Source organism: Aphelocoma coerulescens, chromosome 2, assembly GCF_041296385.1.
Source record: "Aphelocoma coerulescens isolate FSJ_1873_10779 chromosome 2, UR_Acoe_1.0, whole genome shotgun sequence".
In the NCBI taxonomy this organism is placed as follows: Eukaryota; Metazoa; Chordata; class Aves; order Passeriformes; family Corvidae; genus Aphelocoma; species Aphelocoma coerulescens.
In genome coordinates this window covers 18,844,932-18,861,380 of record NC_091015.1, presented here as the reverse complement: position 1 = coordinate 18,861,380, position 16,449 = coordinate 18,844,932, and the positions used below count along the sequence as shown (strand labels likewise).

Here is a 16,449-nt window from a genome sequence, read left to right as displayed (position 1 = left end):
CCGACCCACTGGATTTTGATTAATAAATGTAGCCAAAGAGAATTTTGGAAGGAACTATTCCTAAGTCTGTCTATAAAACCGAAGATTAATCTTATCCTGTTTTTCATATAAGCACCATGATGGATTTTTTTCCCCCCAAGTGATTGTTTTAGGTTGGTTTGAGATTTTAAAAGATTTGTTTTATAGGAAAAGGGTTTGTTGCGTTTTTCCCCCTGTAAATAATTAGAAATTAAATTTTTTTTCAGTACACCATTTCAGACGGAAGTTTCTCATGTATTTACATAGGGAAAGAATTAACTTACTTGATGTTCAAGAAAATTTCCAACAAGTGCCCTTAATCATCTAAGGGAAAAAAATATGCATTTGCACATTATTTCTGGAAGATAAAATTAAAACGGGTAGGGACTCGTATTTGTGATGAGGAAAGAGTTTCTAGAGAACTGGTTATTTTAAGAAAATCCTTTCTAGGAGAATTGTGATTATTTTTAGCAAGTTATCTCCGAGTGCTTGTGAATTTATTTTAAAATATTAGGAGTGATGTGTAGACTTTTAAAAAGAATTAAATATATGCCAAGAAATTAACATTTTGCATAGATTGTGATCAGTAAATAAAATAAATTAAAGGTTGGTGTTTATGGATATCACCTAGCTGAAAATAATTCTGAAGTGACTTTTCTTCCCCCATGGACACTTGGGAAGTTGCATGCTTGCAGTCATTGTTTAAGATAATACCGTTTGAGACTTTTCTTTCACTCTTGCAAAACTTGCAGGCTTTTGTTGGACTCCTCCAAATAAAAACTCAGTTTAGATGGTAAAAAAAGCATCCATATTATTCAAAAGCTGAAGATGCAAGTAACATATAGAAAACACCACCCTGGTAATATTTAAAGGCATTAGCTGTGAAATTGAGGAAAGAATGATTTTTGCTTTTTTTTACTTGTCGTACTTGAGTATTCCAGAGATGCATTTGCTCTTGATTGCTGCTTGGGAATTTTCAGAGGGTTACTACAAATTTAGAAGGCGTCATTCAAAACGACATTTAATACTCTTGTATTTACTAAAACAGTATATCTCTATTTGAAAACTATCTCATTGAAATGGAAGATTTAAAAAAATCGGAAGAGACCTTTTGTTGCCATTCTTCATGACTCTTTATTTTGTATTTGTGTGGAATGTGTTGACATATTTTATACATTAATTTTTTTTTCACAGTGGAGCATTGTTGTTACTTTTAATTGGGAAGTACCACGTTATAAAAATTACCCACATTCCCGACTCTCAAGTACCGTAGTAAGATTGACAAAAAATGATCCGAGGCTTGTGTGCTTAATTCACCAGGAATGTTAAGCTTCCCATATACACCCTACGTGGTCAAGTTAGACTTTCGCTCTTAGACAGCTTTTAATGGTCAAAGTTGTACCTGGAGGAAATGTATCTATGTATATCTATATGGAATTGAAATGAGATGGTAACTAGCAGTGGGAATGCAGCTCACTGATCGAAAGACCTTTTTTTTTATTGCATTTGGCAACCTCTTTCTTTCAGAGACACAATACAATTAATTAACATATTCTGGGGCGTGTTTTTGAGATTGGGAAGTGGTGGCCCCTTGTTGAGAAGAAAACACTTTAAATAAAAAAGTAACATTGTCTTGTCCAAATGGTAGTGGGAAAAGCAGAGTAGTATTGCTTATCCAGCCCACGGATGCGGTTGATTTACTCCAATTTGCTTTAGCATATAACAAACCAGCTTTTCCTTTCCCACGCTTATATTAGATATATGTGTTTTGTTTATACAAACCCATCTAAAATAGCTCTGCATTTAAGAGATTTGATGGGAAATTCAGCATGTTGTTTCTTGTATTTAATATGTAGTATAGATACCATTCCTGAATTGAAATAAAATAAATGTGACCTATGACACAACACAGTATCACAATGCTGATCGTAACACAACAAACATGAAAAGAAGGCTATTAATTTATATGGAATGTTAATTTAGCAAATCCTACCTAGAAACATGCCCATAGAAGTAACCTGAGACTTGGTCTTGGAGTGATGCTATGTACATGTATTTAATATAAATCCAATGAATTAATACATACCTCATAAAAATCCAAACTTTGAAATGAAGCATTCTTCTTAGAAGAAAAGCACTGCGCTACATTTAAGTTGCATATAATCTACATTCCAGAGTTTACTAACCCAGCTTTTCAGGGCTTAATACGGTATTAATATTCAATATGGTTTGCTAGAAGTTTATTTCAGGTTCTTTTGTATCATACTGTAATTATCATTACTTTGACTTGACTCATATAAAAATGTGGTTAGCATTTAAATGCTTTTTTAATGTAGAGTATTATAAATTAACTGTCACATTTAACTTCTTTAACTTCTATCACTTACAGAATGTTAAATCTTTAAAAGGAAATAATCACTGCACTTAAAAACATCCTGTGCTAGGTTTCCTTTATTTAGAATTTTGGTTTGAGATTGTTCATTCAAAGAAAATCCCTTGTTTCATGTTTACTGTAAACCTCAGTCTGAAATTAACATTTAAATGCCAACACTAGCAACAGAAGAAGTACTTGAAAACCACCAATTTTATCCATTGCTGCTAGCTAAGTGGAATTTACCAAAGTCTCCAAAAGTGATAATACAATTAAAAGCAAGAAAATGAATGCAATAGTTGGTGGAATTATTTTCCCCTTTTTTGCAGTCTAAAGAGCTACAAAATTTGTAAATCTGTTCGCATAAAAGAAAATAGCACAACATATGAAGAGGCATGGTGTCCAGGAGATGCACTGACATGACCTCCAATGCTGCTACCTGTACTTGTGTGACATGTAAATATACAGAGCAATGCAAATTCCTGATCACCAAGTGACTACATGTAAAATGTTGAAATGCTAAATTATTCAGTACATTGCATTTGGATAGGTGTTAAATACAGATTTTAGCAGTATATTAAAGAAGAGGAAGAGGAAAAAGAAAACTTTACTCTTTCTCGATATAATTTGAGAGTAAGCATGTAAAGATACATTCACTTTATTAATGTGGGTTCTGTAGACATGTTATATCCTTCATAACAGAACATGGATAGAAAGAATTTGTTGGATCTAAGGCAGACTGCTATTTAAAATGCACTGCGTGCAAGGGTCAACATGTAAGAGTCGCATTTTATTTTGTGTAAAGTGACCATTTCACTGCTGTCTTCCCAGAAATGAAGCCAATACCCACGGTTAGAAGGTATTTCAGTGAATGCTGTTAATGATTTAAAACCACATAAACAAAAGGCAGACAAGCATCAATGTATTTTAAATGGATAATGGAGAGATAGATCATTCTACCTATTGAATATCACTAAGCTACTGCAATTTTTCTGTTTTCAGTTGCATCTGTTTAGCTGCAGCATGTATCCTTTTGCACATAGGTAAAGATCACAGCTTTCTCAACAAAGACCCAATCTGAAAATGGAATAAAAATTACTGTGAGAAGTTTGCTTTCTGGAAGGAAGTGAGTTTTCCTGCTCTACAGCTCCAAGTCCCAATATCAGTTTATGTTTTCTAATATAGTATGCTTTTCATATGAAGTCTATGCTTTTTCTGTTATTTTTGGAAGATTCTTCTGATGATTATATACAACTGGTCATGTGGCTTTGTAAATTAAAGACTTTTTCTTGTTCAATGCTTTGTTTTATTCGCTAAAATTACAATATGATTTTTCACATTTTAAGGAAAAAAGATGACATTTAAACCAAGAGTTCAAAAATCTTAGTTTTACTGTTGCAACTGATTATTTTTGTAGTAAAAATTTGCGGCTACATCTTTATTTTTGTTTATGAAACTGAAGTGCTATTCACTCATATATGCTTATGTTTTCTTGAGGAATACCTTAAACTTTTAAAAACAATTTGCAATTAGAGAGTGTAATTTTCTTTCACTTACACATTCACTCTATTTGTGAAAGTATCTAAGAAAAATTGAAACACAGGATCTTCTTCTAAGTTCTAGTCTAACTTGTTTAGCTCCTAGATTTTGTAGGTTCCTTTAAGCAAATTGGATTTTCTCCTTGCATTTACATTAACAATAAAATTATTCATTCTTACTCTCTGAATCATATTCCTTTCTAATTATTTTAATCTCTTATATATCACTATAAAAAGGACAGCTTTCCTTTCTTAAAAAAAGAAAATTTGCCTTCTGTGTCATGTCAATGCTTATTAAATAGTACAATCATAAGAACATATATGCTACAAGATTTTATGTTCTGATTCCATAGCTGTTATAGGCTTAGTGTTTGCAGTATTTATTTAGTGGTAAAGCATTTCTTTTCCTATTTTGCATTTCAAAGGTTTTCTCTAAATGATTGTTTTACAGAACTATCAAGAGGTTATCTAAATTTTTCTGTCAAATATTATACAATACCATAAAGTGGTAGTCATGGAGTTTCTTCCAGTCCATGTACATTCTTTCTATAGAAAGAATTAAATAGAAATCTATAAGACAACAAATGTTTCATTAAATAATTGAATGTATTAGGCTTGACTGGATTTTAACCAAAGCAAAATTTCAGGCTGTTCAATACTGAGCTGGTGTGTTACATGGTGTGAGATTAGAATATTTTTATTTGAAAACTATACAGTAGGTGATGTGGACTCGACAACAGCCACAAGTAGGTTTTTCACAAATATACTCTTGTTGCTATGGTGCAGCTTTAATCAAGTTGTTGCAAAGTAATTAGTTTTTTCTTTGGTGATGCTTCTTTATGAAACTAAAGATTGAGCTTTAAAATAGCTAACATTAAAAAAAACCGCTTGGGAATTGATTGTACTAGTTGCTTTTCAAAGAAGAAATTGCAGGAAGACCTCAATGAATTAAAAAAAAAAAAAGCACTGAGAAAAATTTACAATTGTTTGTTACAAGTTTTACTAAATGTACAAATTCATCTAACAAAATATATTTAATATATTTTCATTTTAAAAGGATATTTATTTTAATTTACCTGTCAGGGAAATAAAGGATAGATTTGCTGCTGTACCGTGACTATTTTTTTTCTTCTTTTTTTTTTTTTTTTTGGTTAGGGTTAGCAGAATCATTGAGAATGCTTTTTAAATTAGATGTAATTTTCTTGACAAGAATGAAGAAGGGCTGTGACACTGTATCTATCAGCTTCAAATAATTTGCATTTTTTTTTAAACACCAAGATATATTAATTGCTTTATTTTCTTACAAAGTAATTGCTTGCACCTGCAATTTTCAGGCTATTTTTATGAGCTTTTAAAGTAATAAAAATAGTGTTTTAAGTATGTTTAAAACAAATAGTTGTATGTTCAAATTTGTGTTCTTCAGTGTTGATAGGACATTTGGTGCAGGGTGGGTTTTTTTTTGAGAACGGTCTTTGATTTTACAAAACTGAAACATACTCCATTCCAGTTCTCTCCCCCTCCATTTTTTCACGTATCTTAAAAATTTCTAAACTCTTATGGCTATTTGGAGCATATATTTACAGAGAAATGCTTAGAATGTGCCCCAAATGGCTGCAATAATCTCATGTTTGGTCGGGCCTTGCATGTAGGAAGCTACCTCCATTCCTTTTTGCCTGCCTACCATTCTTCCTCTACCGAAATAATTTCACTTAAAACTTTCAAGGAGAGAAAAGAGCTTGACCTAAGATATCCTGCATACAAACTGCAGACTCGGGTGTCTGCAGGGGGTAGAGTTGTGCACATCCCACCTCTCCCTTCCATGTAGCAGTTTGTTAACTAATGAAACATCTGCACTTGTGTACAGGACTATAACAATGTATAAAATATAATCTGCATATGTGTAGGTCTAGATAGTGCTGTGTCCAGGAATGTACATAATTCAGTAGTGATTTACAGATACCAGCTAACCTGCCCTTGCAAAATCATTGCAAAAAATACAGCCCACACACAAATCCTGCTTCTCCGCCTTTTAGCATGATAATGAAGATGAATCAGTGATATCTTCCTTGCCCAACACAAAATAAAATAAATAAACAAACAAATAAATAATTGCTAGGCCTGGGGCAAGTGAGTGACCAGAATTTTGCAAGGCTGCTTTTAATTTCTCTATGCTCCTAACAATCACCACAATTAGTTCCTTCTGCTACAGGCGTACCTGCTTACAATGGAGAATTGAATAGGCTGAGATTTTCCTCTCTGCTGACCACCTCAGCTCGCTCCCCGCAGTTTTTTTTTTTTTTTGCCCCCCCCTTTAATTAAAAGAGACAACAGAATTACAGAATTGTTTTACTAAAAAAGAAACCCCAAGTGCTCAACTTCTAGAAAGACATGTCCAGCTCTGAGTAAAAGTAGAGAACAGCTGTATTGAAGAACATGTTTGTTTTTGTGTGTCTGCGGCCTCCCTGGTTTCTCTATTTGTCAGATCTCCCGTTCAGCATCACTTTCGCTGCCGTGGCAGGAATAGCCAGGCAGCGCTGCATCCACCATGCAGCCATGAGTTTTGAGGGAAGAGGAAAGAGCGGGATTAATAATGCATTAGCTTTGCAGCCCCATCGTAGGAAAAATAAACAAAATAGTAAAAGTTGCGGTGAGGGCAGGCAAGTGGCGTAATAGCGAGAACGCATTAGTCCTGCAGGCACACCGAGGGGATATAAACAGGATAATAAAAGTTGGGAGCGGGAATGCATTAGTCCTGCAGTCACATCAGGGGGAAAATAAACAAGATAGTAAAAATGATTGGGGGGGGTGGGGAGGGGGCGGGCATGGGGCGCGTCCTCCGGCCTTCCTGAAGGGGGCCCGCGCGGAGTGGCAGCGCGGGTGGGAGCGGGGCGCATGTCCGCCGCCTCCCCGCCCCCGCGGCTGAGGGGCGGGCGGGGGGCAGCGCGCAGCGCGTGCGGCGCTCGCGGGGGCGGGGAGGGCCGGGCGGGACGCGGCGCCGCGCGGGCTGTCCCGCGGCCCCGGCGCGCGGGGGGGCCCCGCCATGTCCCGCGCGGGGGACGGGCCGTGGCCGCGCGCCGAGGTGGGTGCGCGCGCGGGCCGCCAGGTGCGCGCGGGCGCGGCGAGGGGCGGGCACGCGCCGCCGGAGGGGCGCCGCGCGCGCTCCCGCGCACGCTCTCCCGGAGGGGGCGGCGGTGGGGGGGCGGAGGGGGCGCGCGCTCGGGCCGCCGCGGCGGCGCTCACGTTCCGCGGGCGGCGCGCGAACCCTCGCGAGGAGGCCCCGGGCCGAGGCCTGCCCGCCCCGCGGGCGCGCGCGCAGTGCGCCTGCGCGCCGGCGCCGCCGCCGTGCCCGCCCGCGGAGCCGCGTCCGCCTCAGGAGCCGCCGCCGCCGCGGCCCGACCGACACAGCCTGGCCGGTTGGTCGGGCGGGGGCGAGACGAGGCGCTCAGCCGGCGGTCATGGGCCCCGAAGCGCTGCCGCGGCGGCGGTGGCGGCGTCTGCGGCTGTGTGACTGAGGGGAGACCCCGCCGGGGGAGGGGGCAGGCGGAGGGCGAGGCGCGTGTGGCGTGCGCGGTGTTGACGACGGTGTTTTTAACCCTTAGATGGTCTCCAGCGAGCCGCTGCTGCTGCCGGTGTCACTGGAGGGCGAGTTCTCCAGTAGCATGAAGGAGATGATCGGCGGCTGCTGCGTGTGCTCCGACGAGCGGGGCTGGGCCGAGAACCCGCTCGTCTACTGCGACGGGCACGGCTGCAATGTCGCAGTGCATCAAGGTGAGCGGGCAGGCGAGGGCAGCGCACCCGCTCCGGCCTCCAGTCTCGCCGCTTCCTTCTTGGTGCTCCCTGTCTTCTTCCCTAGGGCCTGCTTCCTTCCCCCCCGCCACCCCCTGGCCGTTTTTCTCGCCTTCTTTCCCTCCCCCTCCCAGCTCCTTGTTTTTACCCATGAAGCCTGTTTCCCTGTTTCTAAGGCCACGTGCTTTCTGGTTTGACTTGCTCTGTCATCTTCTGCCCTACTAGTCTGTCTGTCTTTTCCCTCAGATGAGACTTACTATATTATGTTCTCCTACGTCATGGCTGTGAGAAAGGAAGAACTCACCTTTCCAATTTTTTCCCCTTTCCTCTTCTCCTGTATATTTTCTGTGTCTCTGCTTCCCAGTCTGCTTTTCCACCCTGTTAACAACCTCAGGTGCAACGTACCAAAGACTATCTAAAATTGCTTTCGGTCTTTGCAGAACTTGTTACTATACTCTGTTCTGGTAGTTATTGCTGTATTTCTTCCTTCCCGTACTTGATCCCTGCTGTCCCTGCCTTTCCCAAGTTTGAAAGTTATTTGAGGGGCTGCCCGGAGACAAGAAGCGTTTAGGCTTGGAAGAGAGAGGGGCGTAGGAAAGACTTAGCTGTCATGTGATTTCTATCTCTGCTTGCCTTTCCTTGAATGTCATTTGGCTGATGTTTCCTGGTAGATGAAGAGACTTCCTGTTGTGGTTCTGCAGGGGGAGGGTGCTATTTGGAATGGCTGATGCTGGATTTGTTTGGCTTAGTTGAGGCTGGTTGGTTGGTTTCCAGCTCAGTTCAGGAGCTGGCATGTTCCCTCTGTGTGATTGTTTTGTTTCTGTCAGTGGGTTGACCCTTCGTGTGAGGCAGAGGAAGAGACGATTCTGCTGCTTACATTGTAAGAAAGGAAGTCATAACTTCTGCTTTATGGTAGCAGAAATAAGGAATAAGATGGTAGTTTTTCTGTACCGATTCCGAAGCAGTCATATGAACTCTGTGACTGGCTTTTTGTCTGCTTACAGGTAGTGGACAAATTGGAGGAGACAGAAAATCCTAAATCCAGTTCATTAATCTGAATGCCTACTGCATGTGAAAATGCTACTAGTGTGTGTCTCATGCTTGGTCTTAAATTGTGCAGAAGATGATATAATATAGTGAATGGTTGTTCCAAGTCTATGCTCCCTTGTAAGTTGACAAGTAGTAATGAATAATAGTAATTTAAGGAGATACGCAAAAGAATTTAGTTATTTCTGTTAACGTTGGATTGAACACAGAGGGGAGCTGACAGGATCTCTGAAATTAATCTGGTTTTAAATTGGTTATCTGTCATCTTAAGAGCTGAGTAATGTTAACCAGTAGGTTGACTGCTCTTGTAGTCTTAGGATCATGTAGAACAGTAAAACAGGAACACTTCTAGAAGTCATACCTGAAACAGCTATTCGTTTTGCATTATCTTGGACATCTTACTTTGTATCGAGAGCCTTGCTGATATTTTCAGTGAAAGAATTGGATGATAGCAGCAGTTGGAGCTGAAATAGCAGGAACAAAAGTCACTTATAGAAAGTATTCCTAGTATAGAGAGATGCACTTCAGTAGGTACAAGAAAATGAACTTTTTTTTTTAAGTCATACCCTAACCTGAATTGGAACTGTCAGGAAGTATGCAAAGTACTGCTTGGTCTAAATCAAGAAGCTGTTGTAGAGATCTTAAGCAGAGAAGAACTGCATGTTTTGATTTACTGTACCATTGATGCTTTGCATTTCGGATTTGATACGTCATGTGAACAGAAGTGGTAGAGAAGGCATGTCCACTCTTTTTGTGGCCTTTCTGTAGTGAATGTAGTAGTCCTCATGGTCAAAGCTGGTGGTCTGTATTTGAAGTGCAAACATTAGTATTACTCATAAAGCTTTATTAACTGCTTTGGTTTTGTTATTATAATTACTTTTAGTTCAGAGGTAACTTCATTTCAATTGTTAAGCCATTGGCAAGTTGTGAAGGACAAGATCTCTTCATGTGTTTAAAGAAGCTTTGCATAATAGTGGAAGTATAAACGAAAGGAAGCCCTGAAACTCTGTAAACAGTATCATGATATATCAGAGCACAAACCTGTGATGGACTCTTCCAGGCTCTAGGTGTACTCAGTTACCCTGGCAGATACAGAAGTACTTCAACTTTGGTCTTTGCCCACCTCGTGTTGCCTTTGGATCTCCTTGCCAGCCCTGTCTCTGAATTGCATTTTATACTTGTTTCTTACTCTGCATTGTCACTTGCTAACCTAAATGTATGACTGCACATTTAAAATCTTCCCTCTTAATAGCTAAAGAGAAATTCAGAGTCCCCCCAGTCTGTGGCTAATATAGATGCAACAAAAACAAGATGTTTTTTTCTCATGTTAAAGAATTTTATTGTACAGTAGAAAGGGCTTATCAGAATAGTTTGGCCTGCAGGTACTTGAATAAAGTGTTTGAAAATCTGACAACAGATCTTAATGTGTCTACGTGTATGTATATAATAGGAAATTATTTCATTGACTTTCCTTCATGGAAATAAACCTGCATTAACCAGATGTTTTTATACTACTATTGCATTACTATTTTTCATCTCCAAGCTATCACAAAATCAATATATTTGTATAGTATAAATACAAGTTACTAATTTAATCTCAGCTTTCTTCATAACTTTAAATTAATAATTTTTTTTTTCTACTTACACACTTAAACCTGATTTTTGTATTTAAGTAACATGTGGTTGTTGAGAATTGAGTCTGACATCATATCCTTAATACTTTGGGATTATCTTTAAGCAAAATGTTTGGCTTTTTGGTTCTTTGTTACTTCCTACGTCCATACAAATATTAGAATATACTCATAGCACTTGTGTTCTTGTATTTTCATTCCCTCAGTAGTTCTTCAGGTTGCTTGGTGTGTGCATTTCAAACATGAGCAGTATTTCCAAATTGCTAAACTCTTTTATTTTCTGTGGAATTTTGTACCGAACTCCTGGGGTTGCTTTTATATACTATAAGAATATAGATGACTGTCTTGCAGATAAATCTGCATGTCTGAAAATCTCTTTCCTAAGGGTTTGTATTGTAGCCTGGCTCAAGTTGCAACTAATCCAAGCCCTGATGCTCAGTTCAGTTTGTATTTACAGCTCTGTGAATTTTCTGGGGTAAAAAAGCAAATTTTGTTCAGTTCACTATGGGTTTTCTGCTTAAGACCAGTTATTTTACATATAATAGTAAGAAAACTAGATAGTAAGTGTATGAATAAATGTCTTATGAAGAACTCAGATTTGTTATTTACTTTTAGTTTTCTCTTAAGAAAGACGTCATTATAACAAGCATCCATCATTTATAGTGAAGTGTCTCACCTGTTTTGCAGGTAAATAAATAGCAAAACAGGTCACATATGAAACACTGCTGCTTTGAATGGTTATGTTACTTTTCAAGCTAATGTGGGGTATTTTCATTTAACAAGTTGTGCATAATTTTTAAAATGCAAGCTTGTTGTACTTAATTGTACTTTCGTGATAAGATTTCGTGTGCAATGTATGGATGTCAATTTGACTTTCTTGATAATTAAAATTATGTGAGATCAACTAATAGTAAGCTTTTTAAGTAACATATTATTAGTATTGCAGTGCTATATTGTGTTTGCTGAAATGTTTTGTCTTGTTCAAAACAGCTTGCTATGGAATTGTTCAAGTACCCACTGGACCATGGTTTTGCAGAAAGTGTGAATCTCAGGAAAGAGCAGCCAGAGTGGTAGGTGTTTTGTTTATTAAGTAACGCTACTTATAATCCTTGTGTGGATAATATTTACCCAAGTGTTGCAGTAACAGTAGGAAAGAGCTTTGCTTTCTGTTGTAATTAATCTAAATGCTGTTCAGAAAGACAATTTGTCTTATTATTTTTTTAAAGTGGAAGTATGTAATTGTCTCTGAAGTATTCTGACAGTTTCAGGGTACGGGTTGTTTTTTTTTAGGTGGTGGGGTTTTGTTTTAGTTTGGTGGGGGTGCGTTTTTTTTTTTTTTTTGGTTGGTTGGTTGGTTTTTGTTTGTTTGTTTTGGTGTTTTGTTTTTGTGTTTTTTTTCTTTTTTCCCATTTTTTTGTCCATGGTGTAGGTTTAGGTTAATTTTGTCAGTTTAACACTTATATAGTTAGGTACAGGAAGTAAATAAAATCTGTGTCCAATTTTCTTTTACAGCAGCTTTAGGTTGCCACTTAAAAGCTTCAGTCTAGGAACACTCCCAATAAGTAGTGTTGTTAATTTCGAAAACGAGTGCTTACTTGGAATGTGATACTTAGAATTGAAGAAGTATTTTCTTTCTGTTTTTTTTAAAATTTATTTTGTGGTAGATATTTGGGATTCAGATAATGCTTTTTTTTACCATGATTACGTGAGGTTTTGTTTTGGTCATACTCATATGTTGTAAGATGAGACTGGGTGATGTCAGGCATTTTTAGAAAAAGACAATCACATTTCTCCCTACTTGGCACTTTTGTCTTCCAGCAAAAGATGAACTGAGAGAAGTGAGAGTATTTAGAAAGACTAAGCTGTTCCTTTGCCTCTGAAAAAAAATTTCATTGGAAGAGAAGGTGGTGCAGCATCTTAGAGCAGTGTGTAAACTGTTTCTAACCTTCATATCTGAAAACAAATGAGGAGTCAGAGACCAAATTTTCAGTTACTGTCAGTGGCTATCAGTGTGTTTACATAACCTGTTTGCTGTACCTATTTCCTTTTCTGATATAAAGTGCTGTAGAAATGGTAGCTAAACTAACTGTTGAGTGGATTTTTGGCACAGGTCTAAGGAATCTCATTCCTGTACTTATTCCCACTTTTTGCCACTAATGTTTTCATAATGCCCAGGGTAATTGAGACTTAGTTCTTCCAAAGCAGACCTGTTGGTGGGAGCAAGAAGGGATTGATTATTGTATGCTCTTCAAGTATTCGTCAATAGAAAATCAAAACCCTTTCTAAAGAAAAGCTGTTTCTTTTCTTGGGGAGACCATCAGATGTGTAAAGTTTTAAGAGTAACATTTTTTAATGTTGCTGAGTTTGATGTGTACAGGTTGAGAGCAAAGTTGAAAGTATGGAGGAGAGGGAAAGATGGCTGGTGGCTATAAAAGGATTTTCCAAGAGTATGATAGGGAATCCTCATCGTGGTTTAGAATATAGTTAATCTTGGCTTCTCGTGACACAAGGAATGAAAGAGAACTGTCCAGAGTTCTATAATAAAAAATGTCTGACTGCATTATGATAATTTCTTGAATTTGATAGACTACTTTACTTTGCTGTTTGAAGTGAAGAAGGAATAGTGATAAACTTAACTGAATTCTCTTCCTGGCATATTCTGTTCTTGTTTCCACAGCGTCTGTTCAGGTCAACAGGTTGATTATTGATTTTGTTTTGGAAAAAAAAAATCCCATTTGTAATGCAGTGTAGATTTGAGTGGTTCTCAGGTGAAACCAATTGCGTGTGAGATATAACAGCTGAATTTTTAACAACTACTTGTATGTTAGTGAGTGAGAAACATGATGGCTGTATCTGAGGTGTCTTGGAGCAGCTCTTGACATTCAGAAACTAAACTCCAGCCCTGCCCTCAGTATGGAAACTGGAACTTTACAGTAAGCAGTTTACCAGACCCAGAAGTTTTAACATACTTGCTTACAGAAGTGTCATCACTGTATGAGACTGAAGCTTAGTTTTTCTCATGGCCTTTTTGCCTATAAACAAAACCAGAATTAAGTTAACCAGGTTACTTTGACTATGCTTCTGCTTACTTACTTTTAATCTTTAAAAAGACCTCAGTATTGCACTCAAGGCGTATTTTTCCATGCTGATGCTGCGTTGTGTGTTTTTGGGGTGTGTGTTTCTTGGTTGTTTTGTTTTTTTTTTTTTAAGCTTCAGTTGCTGGGCAAATAAATTCATTCTGATCAGCAACTGCAGTTAATTGCCCACACTAAAGTTAGTCTTGCTTTAACAATGAAAAAAAATGGACTAACTCAGAAGCACATAATGCAAGTTGATGGGTCACTAGAGAAGGTCACTTAACAGCAGACCAGGACAGTTGGCTTCCCATATACTGTGAAGTGTTATACACCGATGTATACTGTGTTCCCTTTCTTTTGTGTGCTGCTTCTAGGCTGGTACATACTGGGTCTGAGTGGGAGCGAAAGTGGTGGCTGGTTGACTTCTGCGTGTTTGTTGGTGATCTGAGAGCCACTGTCTTGGCTGTTGAATGGTCAGTTACTAGCTGGAAAGCACTGCTCCATGCAGTCAAGTCATACTGAATTTTGGTTCCAGCAGGGTCACGTTTTCCTGTGTGTGTGAAAGAAACTGACTTCATAAATCTGAACTGTTTTCATAATGGGTATATTGAGGTGACTGGTAATTATTTGACTTACTTTATAATCATGCTTATGTAGTACACACGTTTTAAAATCACTCTGTAAGAGTTTAGCTATTGCTTGAAAAATCTTAGTTTTCTATAAATCAGCTCATTTAGCTTAGCTGACCTGTGGTGAGCTGGGAACGCAAGTCTCTTCAAGATGGGTGGTGACTGCTCCCAGCTTTGCCTGCGTCAGCACCAGCTGTTGCTACCCTGCGTAGTGGGCCCTTTTGGCGTCTTCAGATGTACCTGAACTTCTGAGTCAAAAAGCAGGGGAAATACATACTGATGTAGAAAAAAATAATTTTGGGGTCTGTGTGAGGTTGTATATATATGGACTATTACACAAGGGACTTTGGGTCCTGGCTTGAGAAATTGCATGGTGTGTGTATGTTGTCCAAGGACTGATAGTTCTGGTACCCAAAGAGAGACTGGAGAACTAAGCTTAGGATTTGTAGCACAACTGTTCAACAAGACTTTTTCCCCCCATAATCTTGTTATGTGTCAAACATCTTCCTTGACGATCTTAAGAATAATTGAAACATAGTATATAGTGGGGTAAAAATAGACAATGTGTTTGTGATTTACTACAAGCTACTACTCTTCATACTCCTCATAAAGGAGATGCAGTAATCTGTGTGATAGAGATACCAGGCAGCAGGGAGGAGTTCACCATTTGTATGGGTAGCTTGGTCAGGCTTTGTGTAGGTCTCATTCCTTGTGAATCCAACTTGATTATTCAGAGAGACCAGGAGATCTCAATACTGAGCGTCAGTGTTAAGAATTATAGGAAATTTTACTACCTCAAAGCACAGCTCACATGGTAAATGTGAGGAGCTCAGATGCTAAATGTGAGGTTGGATTGCTTGCATTGCAGGTGTATCACTATGCTGTTGATCTGTTTCACTGGAGTATGAATATTGTAAGCCTGTCCTTGCATCTGGAAAAATCACTTTGGACTTGGTACAAATTACTCTAATGTCATAACAGTGGTGTTTTTTTCACTTGGCGTTTCTGTGTTAGTTTTCTTTAGTGGGGTGGCTTATGAAGTTAAATGCAGTCATGGTCCAGAACTGAGTCAGCGCATTTGTGTGACACTACAGCTTGTCTAATAATCCACCTGGATTTTAGTCCTTTATTCCTTAGTGCAGTGGGAGCTGTGACTCGCTGTGGAGCTAACCACATAAGACTTGAGATAGCGTCCATCTGGATCTCAGCTCAGTGTGGCATAACTGGAGTCTGTGTTTGCACATGTGTTTCTTGGAACTTCATGTGAAGACAAAAACACTCATTGCAGAATAAGTTTAGATCATACAGTACTCAGTACCTAGATGTTCAGAGCAGTAGAAATGCAGCTATACTGTTTACCCATTTAAGGTGTGTTGTGTGCTCACAGCGATAGGTTCCTGCTGGTTATTCTGCCAGACCTGAGCTGCACCTGCATCTGTTGCACAGATGATCCAAAGTCTGAATGCTTGAACTTTAATTTTTTTTTAAATCGTTAATATAACAAGAATTGGAGCACTCAGCAAATTCTGTTTTTTAAGTATCTTTCTTCACAACTTTTCTCTGTAGAGTTGCTCATAAGAATTGTTTGATCCATATCTTTACACGTCACCCCCAGCATTTATGTAGTATAAAATAAGCATAAGTGCAGTATTACTTGCCTTTTGCCTAAACAGAAAGAGGCAAAGAAGGAGGAACTAGGAATGCAGCCTTTCACTATGCAGACAGGCTTGTGATCAGAGCTCTGACACCTCTGGCTCAACAGGCTGCCTTCAGGGGAGTGGGAGCTCTGTACTTATTACAGCTACATCTGTAAACTAGAATGAATGTTGATAAATATGGTCACAATACAAGTAAACTAAACTTTATTTTAGAAGAGGAAAACTTGCTGGTTTTTTTTTTCTTCAATTTGAAATACTGTCCACCAATAAGGACTAATAAACTCCGCAGTCTCTTTGAAGATATCTCTTGAAATAATTCTTAAAGAAATGTTGAAATGAGTGTTTCTTTAATGTGTATCCATACTTTTCCTTAAAGGACACTTTATGTGAGAATATTAGTACAACTACTTTAAGAATATTGTAACTAATATTACTAGAAGAATTGCTTTAGTTTTGAGCGCACTACAGAAAAGTTGATGTGTGCTTCTGTTATTCATCTGGCTTTTATGAATGACTGTGCAGTCTAGAAGGCATTAGGCATTAGTTTGTAGCTGGATATCTTGAATAAAAAGTCTGCCTAAAGATACTTAGGTAGAACATATTGTATTGGGTTTGTGTGACAGGGTTTTGTTAATGAGGGGGCTACAGGAATGATTTCTCTGAGAAGCTGCCAGAAACATCCCCTGTGTCTGAC

The 16,449-nt window shown here is 38.8% G+C and overlaps 1 protein-coding gene across 7 annotated transcripts in view; it reads left to right on the top strand.

The window, feature by feature from the left end:
• The first annotated feature begins 7,268 nt into the window (after nucleotides 1–7,268).
• The window catches only part of MLLT10 (MLLT10 histone lysine methyltransferase DOT1L cofactor), a 127,792-nt gene continuing 118,611 nt past the window's right edge, over nucleotides 7,269–16,449 (top strand). For 5 of the 7 annotated variants that reach the window (XM_069006667.1, XM_069006665.1, XM_069006664.1 and 2 more), the window contains exons 1-2: nucleotides 7,527–7,695; nucleotides 11,382–11,461. In XM_069006667.1, coding sequence (XP_068862768.1) covers nucleotides 7,527–7,695; nucleotides 11,382–11,461 — 249 coding nt within the window. Of the gene's footprint in view, nucleotides 7,696–11,379; nucleotides 11,462–16,449 lie in introns of those variants that run through there. The other 2 variants (XM_069006662.1, XM_069006666.1) reach the window with 2 other exon arrangements.